The 18484-nt window shown below is 35.7% G+C and overlaps 1 protein-coding gene across 1 annotated transcript; it reads left to right on the top strand.

The window, feature by feature from the left end:
- The first annotated feature begins 10082 nt into the window (after nucleotides 1-10082).
- RAD51AP2 (RAD51 associated protein 2) lies at nucleotides 10083-17937 on the top strand. The gene is given in 3 exon segments (XM_032652223.1): nucleotides 10083-13230; nucleotides 13577-13660; nucleotides 17780-17937. Coding segments are annotated over 3 exon segments (3390 nt in total).
- Nucleotides 17938-18484: the final 547 nt, after the last annotated feature.

Here is an 18484-nt window from a genome sequence, read left to right as displayed (position 1 = left end):
GTAAGTTATGGCACCAGGATTCAAATCTAGGCAGTTTACTTCCAGAATCAACACTTTTTTCTTTCTTTCTTGTTTTTTCTTTTTGCGTTACGCGGGCCTCTCACTGTTGTGGCCTCTCCTGTTGCGGAGCCCAGGCTCCAGACGCGCAGGCTCAGCAGCCATGGCTCACGGGCCCAGCCGCTCCACGGCACGTGGGATCTTCCCGGACCGGGGCACGAACCCGTGTCCCCTGCATCGGCAGGCAGTCTCTCAACCATTGCACCACCAGGGAAGCCCCTTTCTTTTTTTAAAAAAATAGAAATAAGACATACATACAGAAAAATATCATTCATAAATGTACAACACAATGGATTATCACAAAATGAACAAACTTCCCAGGTAAAGAAGTAGAGGACTGAAGCATGAGGAGGACTTCTGGGGTAGAGAGTCTATAATCCTATGTTCTTAACTACTCTCTATATTGCCTCTCAATAGATTTCTGGACATTACTCTCCATCTTAAAGTTCTTACTATGATTTCAGTTGAAGTTGATTTAAATTTATAGTGATCATTCTTAAAAAGCAATAGAAAATAACAAAAACACCAAAAAGCCTGAAATTTGATGTTATTTTCTTGCCAGAGTTCGAATACTTTTTTTAAAATTAATAAAGCCAAAAATCATTTTGTAATTCTACTGAATCTCTGGCAAAGTAAAGGCACACTTCCGAGCAGCACAGTTAATGCAGTTTTGACTATATGCAAACCCTAATGCTCTTGTTGTAGGTCTGTACTAAAGGACGGGGCTGCAGGAAGGGTTAGTGGTGAATGATGTCACAGTTCTGTTTCTAGTCTTCTATTTGTCAGCCCCCAGTACCAAACTATCCTGCAGACCCTTGAGCTATTCCTTTTGGAGTTTAAACTGACAAGAGTCTCTTTCTATTTTGAGTTTCCTGACAAAGTTTGACCTTGTATCAATACTTCATGGATACGTAATTATGGTTTGAGACAATTAGTTTATAGATCAAATCCAATGGAAGAGGTCTTTTCTTCAGTGGCATGCAGAAGTTAAAATATTATCTTTTTTGAAAAAATTATTATTAGGAGAGAGGAGTTTGGAGAGTAAAAAGTGGAGAAGATGGTGCAGCTGTTACATTGCTGTGGAAGTAGAAGGCGATTCAACAGGGAGACACATATATATTTAAGTATTCATGACTACAAGAAGAGGATGGCATTCAGTGCAGTGCTGAGCACATATTCTGTACTAAATACTGTTTGAATTGAAATAAGGTTTTTTTGTGTTTGTTTTCACCCAGCAGAGATTTTATAAGCTAAAACCAAAGAAAACCTCTGTGCCTTTTTGTACATTATTACTGAACATTAAATTGTTACAAAACATGGATGGTCATAGATCATATTAAACTAAATTTCTATTTACAGTCCTTTGATTCATTATATTATTTTTGTATTGGAGAGCACACATACATATTTTTTCCTGATTAGAGCTTGGAAATATATGGTCACACTGCTTCTGCTTCAGCTTCTCCTTCTCACCTTTTAGTTTTTCACATATAAAAAAAGGATCAACCCAATCATGATTACTGTGGTTGTGTCTTTGCTTAGCTGACTATTATGTACCAAGCCCAGCCCCTGCCCTGTTTCTCTATTTTCTGAAAAGGTGGCATTGTTACTGTAACCAGTAGCCCATATCCTGTATCTATGTTTTTCCAGGTTATTGTCCAAGATCTGAACTACATAACTTTTAAGAGAGTCACCTCTAGAGTCCCTCTGAGTGGTCTCCAGAAATCATGGGCTTAGCTTTTGGAAGCTGATATATAACTGTAGTAAGTGGGTGATCAGCACGACTGGCCTCAGGCAAAGTTGTAAAACAAGTGACATTTTGCGACTTTCCTTTCTATTCATAATTAAGTACCATGTAAAACAAATACAGTCAGTCCCCTACATGTGAACCTTCAAGTCACGAGCTTTCAAAGATACCAATGTGCGTTCGCATGTCTAATCACGTAAGTTAGCTCACGTGTCTGGCGTACATCGTCACATGCGTGCATCCTCTACAAGTTGTTGTGCTTTTGTGTACTTTCCTGTATAGTACTGCACAGAGTACAGTAAGACAGTATCTTTATATCAAGCCCAGGATGTCCGGAAGTAAGCATAAAAGCAGCAGTGATATAGCTGGTACTGCTAAGAAGCACCAGCTCTCGTACAGTGGTGTACTACTGTACTTTTCAAGGTACTGTACTGTAAAGATTAAAAATGTTATTTTTTGTGTTTGTTTTTGTGTTTGTTTTTTTATGTATGATTTGTGTGAAAAGTTTGTTTTTTTATGTATGATTTGTGTGAAAAGTATTATAAACCTATTCCAGTACAGTACTCTATAGCTGACTGTGTGAGTTGGGTACCTAGGCTAACTTTGTTGAACTCACGAACAAATTGGACTTACGAAAGCACCGTCGAAACAGGACTTGTTTGTAGGTAGGGGACTTACTGTATTATGTATATAATGTATGTGCGTCAGATAACATTACAAAACTAAACATGTATTCTTGCCCTACTTTGTTCCTCATAGGGTATAGTTATCTATGAGAAACTTTTAAAAATGAGGAAGGTTGCTCTTTAATAGAATTGTGTGACAACATACTGCCATGGGCGACTAACTGCCTCTCCCCATGTCCTAAGCTCACATTTCCTCCCCACTTGCTGTGATTCTTGGCTCTCTTTTTCAAGACTCCTTCAAAAAACTGCTCAAGGGAGTCATGGCCTTGGTCACGTTTTTATATAATTAATTCTCCTCTTATAAGATCCACTAATGAATAGAACATGCTGAACTCAGTTATGAAGAACGTGCTCAACTGATTCATTACAAATGGAGAAATACTGGGGCATATATTGCATTCATAATAGGTACGTTACTGTATTATAGACTGTATTTAGATTTGGTTTTTAAAAATATCACTCAGTTTCTTCTAGATCCTAGTTGTTTTATATCCTGACTGGGTAGCTCTTCCTGTAGCCAGACCTCTTGGGTTAATGACTTTCCTAATTAGTTCATCTTTACTTCTATATCTCAGTCCAATGCTAGAGCTATTTCTATACTTCCTTAATCTCTGAGAAAGCAGAGCTCTATTTTTTTGGACCTTAGGTCATTTCTTATTTTCTAGTTGAAACAGAATCTAGGCCGTCTAAATTCTGTTTTTCTAGGCCCAGTTCAATTCTTCCCTCTGTAAAGCCTCTTGCCTTTCTATCTAGAACTCATTTCCTCCTTCACTGAATTCCTTATAGTATCTATTTCTTAATCCTGCTTATTTGATATATCACTCACTTGGTATCTATTGAACACAATAATTAGAAAAATATTATTATCTATTGTATGGTAGGTCCCATGCTATACACTGGAAACACAAAGTTCAACAAGGTAACTGTTCTAAGTGTCAAGGAGCTAATAATTTAGTGGAGTAGATTGTATATACACAACCAACCATTATGTAATTTTATAAGTATTACAATAGAAGTCTGAAATGGTGGGGATATGGATAAAAATTGAGTAGTATGGAGAAGAAGGGGAGTTTTATAAAAAATTACAGCTCATAGGAATGGAATGAATGAATGTATCCTTCAAGAATAAGCTTTTGGGGACCATTTCTTCCTGAGCACCTTCCCTAAGCTTCCAGACTAGGTTTGGTCCTCTTTCTTCAGTGCTTGGATATTCCTCTGCTGTAGTACTTATCCTATTATATTGTAATAAGCTCTATATGTCTGTTTCGCCTACTATCCTGTAAATTTCTTGAAAAAAGACTGTCAATTTTGAATATCTAATAGCCAACACAGTGCCTGGTGCATAACAGATAATCAATAAATGTCTTAAAAACTGAACAACGGAAAGAAAACATGAGTATCTGGGGAACTGTAAGCAGTTTGGTGAGATAGAGTGGGAGAGGCATGGGAGAAGGGAGAGAAGTTGCTGGAGATCAGGCTAGAAGACAGACTAGCACAAAGCTGTGAATGACCTGATTAACTAGGCTACATAATGGGCCATGTAGTGTTAGTTTTTTATGCGTATTTATCTTTTAATATGCATATTTCTGGCCAGAATGCATGTTTTAGAGACAAAGATGACATTTTCTATGTCATAGCGTTTACTTCAGTACGAGGCATACTTTCTTGCAGATAGTATTCATTCATTCAGCAAGTCAAAGAGTAATTAAATCATCAGATGAGAGCATTTACTTAAGGTACTTTGAAAACTGTTATTATTTAGCTGTCAATGATTATTGATTGACAGTAAGCAGTGGCTACACTCTGCCGTAAATAATGAGAGAAGAAGGATTCTTTCGATCCATTATTTTCCTCTGAACTGAACCTGTTGCCATTCTGAAATCACAGAGCCATAAGCAAACTTAAAATATTGAAAAGTACAGTTACTTTTTTGTATTTGGCAAATTTGGGGGCTCTTCACTCATGAAAAAGGATCAAATGAGGTGAAAACAAATTAACATCGTTTTTTTGTTTGTTTGTTTTGTTTTGTTGTAATAAAGTTTTCACACTGTGTCTTGGCACCAATATAGAGTCTGTCAAATTTCCTCTCTTTGACCTTAGCCAGACAAGAAAGAAAAAACTGCCTGGATTGCTAAGGCTACAATTCTGTAGTGAGAATTGATTTATACAGTAATGTTTCTAAAGTACTGTGAAACAGAGTTTGATTCAATACTGTGCTTGTAACTGTTTAACAACTGGCTTTCTAGAAAGAAAAAAAAAAAACTCCCTAATTTGTAGTGTTTGCTGATTTTAGCAATTTAAATAGAAATACTTCCATCGTGGCCTACTCCAAGCTACCCACAGAAAATGACTGACATTTGGGGTTGGGAAGAGATACTGGTGTTCAACTCATTAAGCTGTAGGAGCCAGTCTAACCTTGCCAGTGCGATGTCAATAATAACTATCATAACTTAAGAAATGTTTAATGAATATCTATGTACACAGCCAACTCTCCTCTAAATGCCTTACGTGGTGCATTTCATTTAGATCACACAACAGCCTATGAGGTAGTTTCTACTTTATAATTCCCCTTTATAGGAATCTGTGTCTCAGAAGGGTTAAGTAATTTGCTCACATTACACAGCTAGGAAGAAGTGGACCATAGCTTCAAACATAGACAATTTGACTCCAGAATCTACTCACCTAAATATTATTCTATTTTGCTTTCAGGATAAAAAATTATGTTTAGCATAGTTTTTATGTTAAATGTATTTTGTATTTAATGTAAATGTATGTAATTCCTTCAAAATTTGAAGTAAATTGTAGTTCTATGAATTTGCCATGTCCAGCTAAATATTTATTATGCAACCAACCAAAGCAAAGTGACTAATCTCAGCAGAAAAACTATACAAAAGGAGAAAGCAATCTAAGTAATTACAAGTTTGTATGATAAAAATGATAGACATTTTGCTATCTCAGAATTTTGAAAAGATTCTTGTGAAAGTTTAATTGAAAAGAATTCACAATTAATTTCTAAGAGAGGTGTTATTTACAGTTACATGAATTCCAAAATAATACAGACTCTTGCTTTTATTTCAGCAGCAAAGAATCTTTTAATTGATGCTGAAATTTATTAGACCATCGGATGAGTGTTGGAAATAGTTGAACGTTTCCAGCCGCCCCCGCCGCCCTGGTTTTCCAACAGTAAGGGCTCAGGTAAATGATTATTTTTGAATAGCTAAATGTGCAAAAAATATAATAGTACGTTAATGAAATAATATTTAGAACTAAAGAAAGGGGAGCAGATGAAACTGTGGATGTCTAAACATACTACATGGCTGTAAACTGGAAGGACTTAAGATTTAAGTAAGGCCTGACATTACACTTTAGGCAAATGAACCAGCATAGGCCCAAGACCTGGAATTGTGAAAGGGCTTTATATATTTGACAATGGTGAGAAGCTTAGAGCTGCAGGAAAGCTAGTTGTGTTGTGGAAGTATACAGAAGCTGAAAAAACAGTTTGGAGATGAACTATGAAGAACTTTGCATGTTGAATTAAAGAGCTTGTATTTTATTCTGTATGTATCAAAGAGTCAAGAGAAGTTCTTAAGTCAGGAAACATGTAACAAAGTGATTAATATTTTAAGAAGAAAAGTCTCATGGTAGTGGTGGGTAGAAATGGAGGGGAGACTAGTAAAAAGATCATTCTTTTTACTATTCTCAGCAGGAGATGATGAGGGCCTGAACTAAAGCTGAAACATTATGGATAAAGAATAGAAGGTTAATTCCTGGGTTATATTTGATACAGAATTAACAATATTTGATGAATGTCTACATAGGGGTTGGGTGATGGGGAAGGACTGTAAAAGAGAGAAAAAATTAAGGATAACACTAAGAGTCTCTAGTTTAGGAGAGTGGGTAGATAATGATGTCATTAATGAAAATTGACAATAAGGAGGTGATTTAAAGCTTAAAGTATTTGCTTATACATTGTCTCATTTAAGACCATTTTATTAAGTTACAGTTGCTGCTCTGCTGAAAGGTTAATTGCGTATGTGGATATACAGAGCACCATGGTTTTCTGAAATATTTTTCCAACTAGAACTTCTTAGTGACTTGATAAAAAATGCTCTTGGTGTTATTTATAGCCATATTTATTTTAAATATTTTTAGTAAGTGATATTTTCCTCTTTAACCCTGTATTTTGTTTAAATATGTTTTAATAAATTTTTTATTTTTATTTTTATTTATTTTTGGTTGTGCTGGATCTTTGTTGCCGCGCGTGGGCTTTCTCTAGTTCCTGCAAGCCAGGGCTACTCTTCGTTGCCGTGCGCGGGCTTCTCTTTGCAGTGGCTTCTCTTGTTGCGGGGCATGGGCTCTAGAGCACAGGATCAATAGTTGTGGTGCACAGGCTTAGTTGCTTTGTAGCATGTGAGATCTTCCCGGACAGGGCTCGAACCCGTGTCCCCCGCATTGGCAGGCAGATTCTTAACCACTGTGCCACCAGGGAAGCGCTGGTTTAAATATTTGTGTTAGTTGTTCTTATTAAGTGTTTAAAATATATTTGATTATCTTGTCAGTCTGAAATAAAGTTTTAGGTTGAGTGTATTTATTCATCATTTACATGCTTTATTAAAAGACATAAAAGAGAAAAACTGTCCTGTTGAATATCTGCTCTTACCATGAAATTTAAATGACATTAATACTGGTAATATTTAAAGTCAATCTTTGGCTCTATGTTGGTATGATCTCAAGCAAGTCTCCATTTTAACATACAATCAAAACAAGAAGCTTAAAACACACTTAAGACACCACAAAATCCATTTGGATTGGTAAAGGTATAGTAACAGTACTATAATTACATTTTTCCTCATTAACTGAAGTTAACTGAGGCACTGGGGATGTAAAAATGAATAGATCTTTGCCCTATTAACACAGAGTCTGGTAGAGGGGATGTAAACAGCTCAATACAATGTTGTAAGTGTTATAGTATAGTTGAAAATCCAGTTCTACAGGAACACAGATGAGGATACAAATAATCTTGCCTGCGGTTTGGATAGAGCAGGGATGAGGTAGAGCTTTCACAGTGGAGGTAGATTTTGGGTAGAACCCTTTTAGGCTGAATAGGAATTTGTCAGGTGGGGAAAGAGGAGGGCATTGAGAACATGCATGAAAAGACAAGAAAATAACCAACAGTCTCGTGTAGGCAGCACAGGGCAAATTGTAAAAAAAGATGAAGCCAAAAAAGTTAAGGTGGGATCTAGTTGTGAGGATCTGCCATACCGTGCTAAGGATACTGGACTTCAGGCATCCCGTGGTACTGAGTGAATTTCTGATTTAACTCTAAGGAGCTTTGGTCATATTTTAAGTATGAGGTTTATCTCATTCTTTCATTCCTTCAGAGCTGAACTATAATAGGACACCAAGCTGAAAGGAATGACAGGTGCTGGCCTTAAAGCTCAGTTTACTGTTTTTTAAGGAGGTAGGAGTTTTCTAAGGAAGGGCAGGTAAAGTGCTATAGAAAAATGTGACATTTGAAATGGGCCTTGAAGAGTAGGGAAGATTTGAACGTCTCATTTATATTTTGATTAAGATGAGTTGAAGATACAATTTTTTGCATTTCTCATAACTATTTGCAAGGTAGCATTTTAAAAATAAAGGAAAAACACACGTAGTAGTTTCAATAGGCATTGATTAAAGTGACAGTGGTCATTAATGTAATGTTGAAATAAGTAAGTGCAAGAAAAGACTTCTTTTCCTGTCTTCATTGCTGTGTTTCTTCAGAAAAAAACAAAACAAAAACAAAACCATACATTTCTGTACACTTAAGAGCATCTTAGACATAGTTCTCAAACAATTGTTGAATTAAACTGAAAACTTCTGGGTTTATTTGAATTCTAGTCCTTAAACAACGCATAATTTTAAAATAATGGTGTGATAGAGATTTAAAAAATAGTGTGTTCTGGGGAAAACTAGCAAGATGAGAAATAAACACCAAGTTAAAGATCAATCTAGAATCACAAAGCTATGGCATTTCCTATACAGATAGAAAGCTTATTTCTAATGTTATGTTAATGTACCAGTTATATCCACCTTGGCTATGCAAGTCAGTCTGGAGGCTGATTAAAGCGTAGAACAGAGTGCATTTGAATGGAATGTAGAACTGAGGAAAATCTGGGATAAAAAAACAGTGGAACTAAAGATATATAGAAGCAGCACTTTGAGAACTCCCTGAGGTGTAATCTGAGCCACTGCCACATTCTTATTTACAGCATTGATGAAGTGCTTATACTTTAAGGCTTTCAACAAATTTAAGTAAACATTTCTCTGGAAGAATTCACAGCCAAAGTAATGCCTAGAATTGGAATCACAGCATATCTAAGTATTTACAAGACAGGAGGGTGATGAACAGTTTATTACCTAAAGTATTATGCCAGTCATATTTTGCCATTTATATGCCTATGGGTTATGAAATTAGGATTCCTGCTGCACATTATTGCAGTCCTTATAATTTTTTTTTTTTTAACCAGGGAACATACAACTTATCAACTTTGAAACAATCATCAAGGGGACTGATGTTTTTGATTACTGAGCAGTAATTGCAAGTTTCTTAATAAACATTTTGAAAATCATTTTCTTCTTTAGAAGTACAACATTCACAAAAATCAGGATTGACTGAAGATAATAAATTGTTCTCAAAGCAGAGGAAAAAGAAAAACAACATTTACAAAATTTATTATGTGTGACACAGAACACACATATGTATGATTATTCACGCTTATACTGAACAGAATAGCTGAAACATATGATTTTTATCTTTAAGTAGTGGCATTCACAATATTGGGAAAGAAAACTCCACAGCGCATATGAAAGCTTTTTTTTTCTACAGTCTTAAAATGAAGATTAATAATTTATCTGGATAATAGTTTCTACACACGTTTTTTCCTCAAATATTCAGATCGTTAAGTACCAGTGCCGTCCTTTCCCAAAACACACTTCATGAGTGAAGTGGAAACCTGATTTTCAATGCCACTGGGGTTATTAAGAGCATTTTGGAAAGCTTATCCGCACACAGAGAGATTTGGTTTGGTGTTTACAGAACTGCATGGTTTTACTGGACAAGACGCTCGGGAGAAACTGTGGAGAAGTCGCTTCTGAGGAAAACACAGAGTTTTAGAATTAAAAAAATAAAGCTGTTTCCGTTCACAGATTTAAAAAAAAAAGAGATTCTGACTTTTCTCATTAATTCTACCAGAGGGAAGAAAAAGTTTCAATCGGCTACAACCCTGGCAATAGCAAAGGGCGCTAAAAATAGACAAAGTAACAGTCCCAGGCGCTAGGTGCTTTGAGGGAGAGACTACCTGGGACTCGCGGGAGTGCGGCGGCTGGGGGCGTGGCCTAGGCTTGGGCCACGGGGGCGGGGTGGGGCGTGGTCGAGGTGGGCTAGCCCTGAGGCTAGGGCCGAGGCCAGGCCTCAAGGGGCGTGTCAGGGGCGTGACCGAGGCGGGCTCGGGGGGTGGGGCTAGGGGGCGCGGTGGGGCGGAGCCACTTTGCGCCTGCTGAGAGACCCGAGTCTGGCCGGAGCCTCTGACAGATTCCCTCAGTTCGCTGTCATGTCGTTCACGCAGCGCGCGCTGCAGGTTGTGGAGCTCGGGGAGCCTGCTTCCCCCTTACCGCCTCCTGACGACCCTGATTCCCCACCACCCCGTAGTAAGCGGCCCCGTCTTGAGGAGGCCGGTGGTGTTTCTGAGGCGGGCTGGAGGCTGCCTTTGGTGCCTCGCTTGTCTGAGGTGGAAAAAGCCTGGGAGTCGTCGGCCAGACCCTTCAAGGCGCTTCTGGTTTCAGCCAAGGAGATTTTTGATAACTCCACAGACTCGCGTGTGAAGAAATCTGTCGGTGAGAAGCAGATGTGTAACCTGGTATGCCAAAATAGCGGATTTGAGATGAAGAGTTGTTTGCGGTCTCTCCCCTCACAAAGTTTTGATTCTGGTTTGAAGGCTTCTAGAACGTCTTGTGAACCAGGGCTGTATGACAGAGAGTCCTTCGGTGTGCATTGCAGTGATAGATCTGGAACAGAGGCTGGTCAGCTGCCCAACGCCTCTATACATGATGGACAGGCAATTAAAAACGGTGATGGAAAACGATATTTACCCCGGGGGAGAGACAATAGCCAGAAAGACAATAATTGCACAAAACAGACAGAAAATTCATTTTTAGATGTTACCTTTTACAAGGAAACCAAATCAGCGTTTCATGATATTAAGAACAGATGTAAAGCTGACAGCGTTATGCCATCAAATAAAAAAGAAAATAGCATTTCAGCATCTACACTAAAAATATCAAAATCTCAAACCCAGCCCAGCATGGAAATTGCCGAACCCAGCTATTTCAGAGATAGCGGCACGATAAGTATCCCTGAGTTTCCAACTGATTTAAATAGCAAAATGTCTTCTGTCTATTTAAAGGAAATAATGAAGAAAAATGACAAAAATGAGGCATATGTGAGGGATTTCACAAACATTCACTGGTCCCAAAATAGACCTGATGTTAAGAAGCAAAAGTTACAGGATGATAAAAAAGTTGTGGATGCAGAAAATATTTTTTCTGAATGTTATGGAAGTAACCACCAGTCACTCAGCAACCAAAGTGTTTGTGTGAGAAAAAAAGACTTGATCAGTTTACACTACTATAATCACTGTAGTATCAAGTCTGGTGCAATAGACTCTGCAAAGAATTTCACTATAAAACTAGAAAATGCAAATTGGGAAGAGGCAGAAACATGCCTGGACAGCTACATATCTACCAGATCAGAAAAATCGAAAATCTGGGACTGTAACATTAGACATATTTTGAGAAAAAATAGGAAAAATTGTTGGATTATGGATAGTTACAAAACTAAATGTGAAAATATGAAAACAACTGGAGAAATATTGAATTTGCAACAATTATTAGAAACAGATCTTTTAAGCAAAGAAAATTATCACAATACAGAAGTCATGAAAACACACGAAGAAAAATCAAAGCCTCTCATGATAGAAACACTGGGTAGTCAAAAAGCTTCAATAAAAATTTTTTGGTTCAAAGGTAAAGGAGAAAACGATAATATGCTACAGTTGAGATGTTATACTACACAAAAAGACTTTCATTTAAGCAGTATTTTTGAAAATTTCATTACAGGAATTTTTTATTTCCTTAAAAGTATTTCAGGAAATCAAAAAGATAGTAATATCTTAACCTGGTATGGAATTTTGAAGTGTAAAAATCAAATTGATGTTCAAAATCTAATAACTAGGAATATGAATGTCAATAGAAATAATGACATTTTAAGCATATATTTACAAACCAGTGTTTTAGACCTTCTAAATATTATATTGAAAACCAACATAACATCTTTGCTCAATAACTTTGACTCTTTAACAATAATTGAAAATGATTCTAAATTAGAAGAGAGATGCATTTTCAAATGGGTAATATATTTGAATTATCCAAAAAACATAACAGTGAAAAAACTTATCAGTTCCTCCAGTATGACAATTAAAAACATACACTTTCCAATTTTTGAAACATATGAAAAAATTCCCCTTTTAATGGACTTTGATGACATCGATGAAATTTTTTTGACAAAAGAAATTAGTTACAAGAATAAGAGTTGTCCTGAACGGCTCATGAGTGTGGGAAACTGGGTTCACTGTAGTCCTAAAACTGTTAAAACACATGTTAAGTCTTGTCCTCAATTTATACAGATCCAGAAATATATTAATAAAAAAACTTATGAAATAAATATGCAGAACCAAGATTTGTATTCTGAAGGAAAACAAAAGCATAATAAGATCAACAGATTTAATTTTAAATGCATATTTGAAGATTTCTTCAGTATTAGGCAACAGGCTATACAGGCAAGCCAAGACAAAAAACACAATGAACAAACCAATCTGACAACTATAACTCCGGTGCTAAATTTTGGGGACTTGATAAGTGAAATTGAAGAAAAAAAATGTGACTTAATTTTGAAGGAGGAAGTAAAAGTCACAGCACAAAGTTTAACAAACAGTTGCCAAGTTCATGAAGATATTAAGATAGAAAAGGAAGAGAAAAAGAGTTTTTATTCAACGGAAGGCATATTTTTTGTGCAACCAGTTTCATTAATGAATAAGAAAGTAAGTGTGGAAGAAACTAAATATGTTAATCGAAATAATGTAGCTGACAGAAATGAATCTGAGAATATTTTTCAAGAAAGTGAGTTAGCTAATTCAAAGCATTTTCATCCAAAGAATGACTCTTCAGAATGTTTTAATCTTCAGTTTGAAACTCATTTGAGTGTTGGGAACAATGAATGTTTTCAGGACTTATCTGCCAAGTGTTTATCAAGAGACGCTCTGACAACAGTAAACGATTTTGAGATGAAGAGTAAATTTGATTTAGTACTTGAAGAACTCCATATGTTTCATGAAATTAGTATGGAAAATGAAATTCTAGGCACTGTGGAAACCAACAATGGGCAAGAAAATTACTTTGTAGAAAATAATGATGTTGTGGAGGTAAAAACGGAGATTAAAAAAGGTTTGAAAATGGGTACAGAAAACAAAATACGTTCATCTTCTTTGCTCTGTGATACGATAGCAGGGCCTAATACGCATGAAAAACACCAAAGTTTATTTAAATGGAAAAAAGTACCCAAAAATGGAGAACAGGAAGTTCCTAATGAATATTGCTGTCTAAGAACATCAGAGGAAGAATTACTCTACTCTCCTTCTAAGGAAGGTATGAAATTAGTTTTAAAATATACTTTCTGAGTTAAAAGAAAATGCTGCTTTTTTTTTCTTTGTAGGCCAAATATATAATTTTGGCAAAAAAGAAGATAAGGTATAAGACAATGTTTATTGATGCATTATTATTTTTCTATAAAGGGTTGTTCAAACATTAAATAACATACTGAAGTTGATGGGAACAAGTGATGAAATTTTTAAAAAGAGCTTTGTCCTGTTTTACTTATCTAAATATTAGGAGCCAATGGGAGGAAATATTCCTGAAAAAGTAATTTTTTTATAGTATTAATATTTTATATAAAAGTTACTTTTTGCTATAACACATTGATCTTTATTTTTAGATTGTGAAAAACCTTCACCTGAAAGACCAGCTTTTTTCTCTGATGAACTTAAGGAAGAAAAATTTAATTATTTACTGAAGGGAGGTAAGATTTTTAGTTATTTTCTATAATACTTTCTAAGATGATTATTGCATTTTTGTACTTTTAGCATGAGGAAAATATACTTAGGGTGTTAACAAATAAATACATGATTTAATACTTTGGTAAACATTAATAATTTACTGATGCAAATTCCTATAGTTAAAAATTAGCTAAAATTAAAATATCATTTAGAATGTAATTAGAAAATGCACTCTAAAACTGTTTAAATATTTGCAGTGATGCATTGCAATAACTATGATAAAATAGGTGTTTTATATATATATATGTATATATACATATACATATATATATATACCTAATATACACATCGAATGTATGTAACATTAATTAGCAAAAATGAAAAAGGCATTTATCTAAGTTGGATTTATGTTGATGTTACTCCAAATTATACGTTTATTATCATTGTTTTCTATTCTTGAAAGATTATGAGGCTCTTTACATGTACATTTTATGTAGTGATTTTGAAAGAAATTAGCATCATTTACATATATTAACATGATTTAGGACTATGGTGTTTAAACTTGTGCTTACTATAGAAAATCAAACTGAAGAAAAGTTAAGCAGCTAACCTTATCCTTTGCCTAAGAGGTGTTTAATATCAGAATGAGACACACTAAGTCTAACACCTGTTCTAACTTGCAGTACCAATGGGGGTGAGGTAAGAGTTGGATTAAAATTAGGGAATTATCTTCTGAATAACTACGTTTCCATTTGGTCAGAAATTGCTGGTATTCTACAATAAGACTGGATCTAGAAATAATAATCGTGTAGGTGAAGTATATTTACCAAAATATCTTCAGTCATGCATCATTTCTCAAAGCATTTCTCCTGGCTTCTCATCAGTAGAATTGCTGTCCCTGGTACTTTTATTCAGACACTTCAGAATTGCATAATTTCCTCTTTTCTTAGCTTACAATGAAATACTCTTAAAAATTAATCCAAGTCCTTGGAAGATCAAAAGCCCATGGGAAATCTCTTCTCCCACGAATAAAGGAAATAATTAAAGGAACAATACTCTTTAAGACTAAAAGTGGGATGGTGGAATTGGCCTGAAAAGGATAGGGTTTGTTTCTTCTAGGACAGGAAGAAAGGAAGAAATTGGGTTTAGGAACATATTCTGTGATAGAATAAAGGAAGATTAGGGAGCACAAACCCGTATTGTCATCCTGATGTTAATTGTGGTAATAAAAAGGATATTTGAGGCAGATTAAAGTGTGTGCCTAAATTGGGAAAGAAATGTTACACTTGTTGGAAATATCTGAACCCATGATAGTCTATTGTGCCTTCACAAGGAAAAGTTCCTCCTTGTTATAAAATATGAAAAATAATGTGTGAGGTCAGCCACAGTTATTTAATACTATGTTAGGATCGTTGTTTTGAATCCACTTTCAAAGTGCATAAAAATGGAATGATCTTCCTGAGGCTTGTTAAAACCCGTAGTGTTAAGGGAAAAGTTGGGAGATACTGTGAAGTGGGGATAACTGCCTAGGGAGAGTGGGTGCCTGCTTATGTAGGGTGATTTTAAAGGTATTGGAAAACTTCTGATTGTACAGAAATGTTATTGATACCTACCCACTTGTCATCATGATGCCTCCAATGAAAATTTTTACTACTAATATCTCCAGGGTATCCTATCTCCCCTTGTCTCTCTCTTCTCTCTTTGTGGTATGGAGAAGGCAAGTACTTTGAGCGTGTTAAATGCCAGCTAGCCAGTGTGCCAGGTGCTTCATATACCATTTAGCACCAATACTTCTCTAATTTTATTATTTTTTATATTTTTTTAGCGTTACGTGGGCCTCTCACTGTTGCGGCGTCTCCCGTTGCGGAGCACAGGCTCCAGACGCGCAGGCTCAGCGGCCATGGCTCACGGGCCCAGCCGCTCCGCGGCATGTGGGATCCTCCTGGACCGGGGCACGAACCCGTGTCCCCTGCATCGGCAGGCGGACTCTCAGCCACTGCGCCACCAGGGAAGCCCTACTTCTCTAATTTTAATGTGGATATATGTCAGCCAAAGAATGTCACTAGTCACCGATTCTACAAGGATTGAGTCATTAGCCACTGCATTTGCTGACCTGTAGCACACCCTGAAAGGAGTTCAGGGAAGAGATCAGGAATGAGACATTCTGTGCTCTGGAAAAACTGGCAGAACAGGCCTTCAGATAGATATTTTCAGGGGAAAATTGTATGAATCCAATTTCTGGCATCTTCCCATACTTAGAAAAACACTAAAATAATTAAGATATCTGTTCCTCCTGACTAGCAGTAACCTTCTACCAAGATGTGTGTGTGATTGCAGGTACCCCTTCTCCAAAATCACATATATGCTGACCTCCTCCCTTACCTCTTCAGAGCTATCTGAGAGGCTGTATCTTGGGTTATGGTCCACAGTAAGTCCCCAAATAAAACTGAAACTCACAGCTCTCAAGTGAGTTTTTATTTCATCTGACATATGAATCACCTGGGTGTTTTATTAAATGATTCTGATTTTGTTGTGTAGTAGGCTCTAAGATTCTGCATTTCTATCAAGGTCCTAGCAAATGGAGATGCTGCTAGACTTTGATTTGAGCTGGAACTTTGAGTTACAAGGATTTAGAAAACAACTGACTTGGCATTATTTCCAAAAGACCACTAACAACCTTCATGACTTTTTTCTTTAACATTGATTTCTAAAATGAGCAATTTCTGGTATTATGCTTGGATGTTTAGAATTGTTACACAATACAAAGCAGTAAGTTAATCTAGTATATAGCAATAATAAAAGGGATCATTATTTATTTTTAAAAAAGGTAGGAAATCCAAGGAGACAAAGAAGCATATTCTTATAGCCACAATTTAATGACTGTTTAAGGTCATGTGCTTTGCAAAAGACCTGCTATTGATACAAATTGGTTCAGTGATTTCCCATTTCCCATCCATTGCAAAATTACCAGAAGTATCTATTGTATTAGAATGTGAAAGAGGAAAGCTATACTTTGAAAAAGTAATCAAGTAGACTAATCATAGCTTTTTTCTGAAACAATAATTTCATAATAAAGGTGTACACTTAGCATAATTGCTGAAATTACCTAATTTATAACCAAATCTAGTGTATCACTCATGATCCAACAATTTTATTTTAGACCATCCTTTTTCATTTAAAAAAATGAAAAAATCTAGCAATACATTCTTCCTCTTATTTTTATAATTAACTTTATAATTTTAATGTTGAATATCATAAACTGATTTATAGCTATTTTTGTGTTTTCTCTCTATTTACATATAGCTAAATTTTGTATTGTATTTCATTATTGTTTACATAGATACACACAGATTCTATTTGATTCAGCTTAATAGAAATCATGCTGTTTACCTTTTATCATATTTAACGTTAGGTTGATTACACTGTTTTTAGCATAATGTGCTGTTATGTTAAGGTCACACTAATTCATTAAAGCTTGATACATCTTTAGCTTTACATATGTACCCTACTGTTTATTTTTTAAAAAGTACTCAAAGTAAGAGGTATTTTGTTAATGAGAGGTACTCATTATCAAGAGTAATTGATTCTGCTTGTTTGGTTAACTGATTTAGTAACATATATACCTCCATGAAATGGTTTGAACTTTTTAGAAAATGTTAGTGTGATGTTAAATAAAAACTTCAAAATTAGAGCCCTCCATTGATACATGACAGATGAAATACATTTGTGCTCTATTATTGATAATAATCTCTATTAGAAGCCAAATGTAATTATTAACAGTATAGTCTAGTAACTTCTAATAGAAAAACAACATGGTCTTTACAACCACTACATCAAGTTAACTTTAAAACCTATATAGTTTTTGTTGTTGTTGTTAGGTCAGATTTCCTGACTGGAATGCTGATTTTATTTAGCTGCTATTTTATTGTATGTTTGGCAAGTTACTTAAATTTTTTGTGCTGAGTTTTCCACTTTTAAAAAATGGAGATTGGAGTAAGTTAAGTAATGCATTCAAAGCACTTAGCTCAGTGACTCAGTAAATGTTGCTAGTATCATGATTAGAAGTTAGTAAAAATTTTTAAGCATAGAAACTATGACTGAGTTTTACTCCCTTATGTACTTTTATTGTCTTATACTTTTAGGTGGTAACTTTTCATATGGAATTTCAAGACTACTACCTCTTAAGACATGCAGTCGACCAATCAGAATTGGTTTGTCAAGAAAAGCTAAGCTTAAACAACTTCATCCCTATCTGCAATAAATATGTGACGAGAACTTAGCAGAAGGTATTGGACTCTAATACTTCAAAACATTTCACATCTATAAATCTTCTGTTTCTTTCTTTGGATAAATGCTTCCTTCCAGCTTAGGAGTTTTGGGCTTTCTTTATTATAAAATATGGAGAGGGTTTTGTGTGTATGTATCTAATGTGTGTATCTACCTTTAAATGTTATAAAATATTTCTTTAGTGTCTCATATTCACATTAAAAAAAACAATGTTCGGGGCTTCCCTGGTGGTGCAGTGGTTGAGAGTCCACCTGCCGATGCAGGGGACACGGGTTCGTGCCCCGGTCCGGGAAGATCCCACATGCCGCAGAGCGGCTGGGCCCGTGAGCTGTGGCCGCTGAGCCTGCACATCCGGAGCCTGTGCTCCGCAACGGGAAAGGCCACACAGTGAGAGGTCCGCGTACGGCAAAAAATAAAAAATAATAAAAAAACAATGTTCACATTAAAGGCTTTTCATAATCTTATAAAATATGTCAACTTATGTTTCATGACATATGTATATAAAGCTTTTGTGGAGAACATTGCTAGTGTTTATTGATTTCTCAAGAGGATCTATGACT

The sequence above is a fragment of the Phocoena sinus genome, chromosome 13 (assembly GCF_008692025.1).
Source record: "Phocoena sinus isolate mPhoSin1 chromosome 13, mPhoSin1.pri, whole genome shotgun sequence".
Lineage (NCBI taxonomy): Eukaryota > Metazoa > Chordata > Mammalia > Artiodactyla > Phocoenidae > Phocoena > Phocoena sinus.
This window is presented reverse-complemented; position numbering and strand designations above follow the sequence as displayed.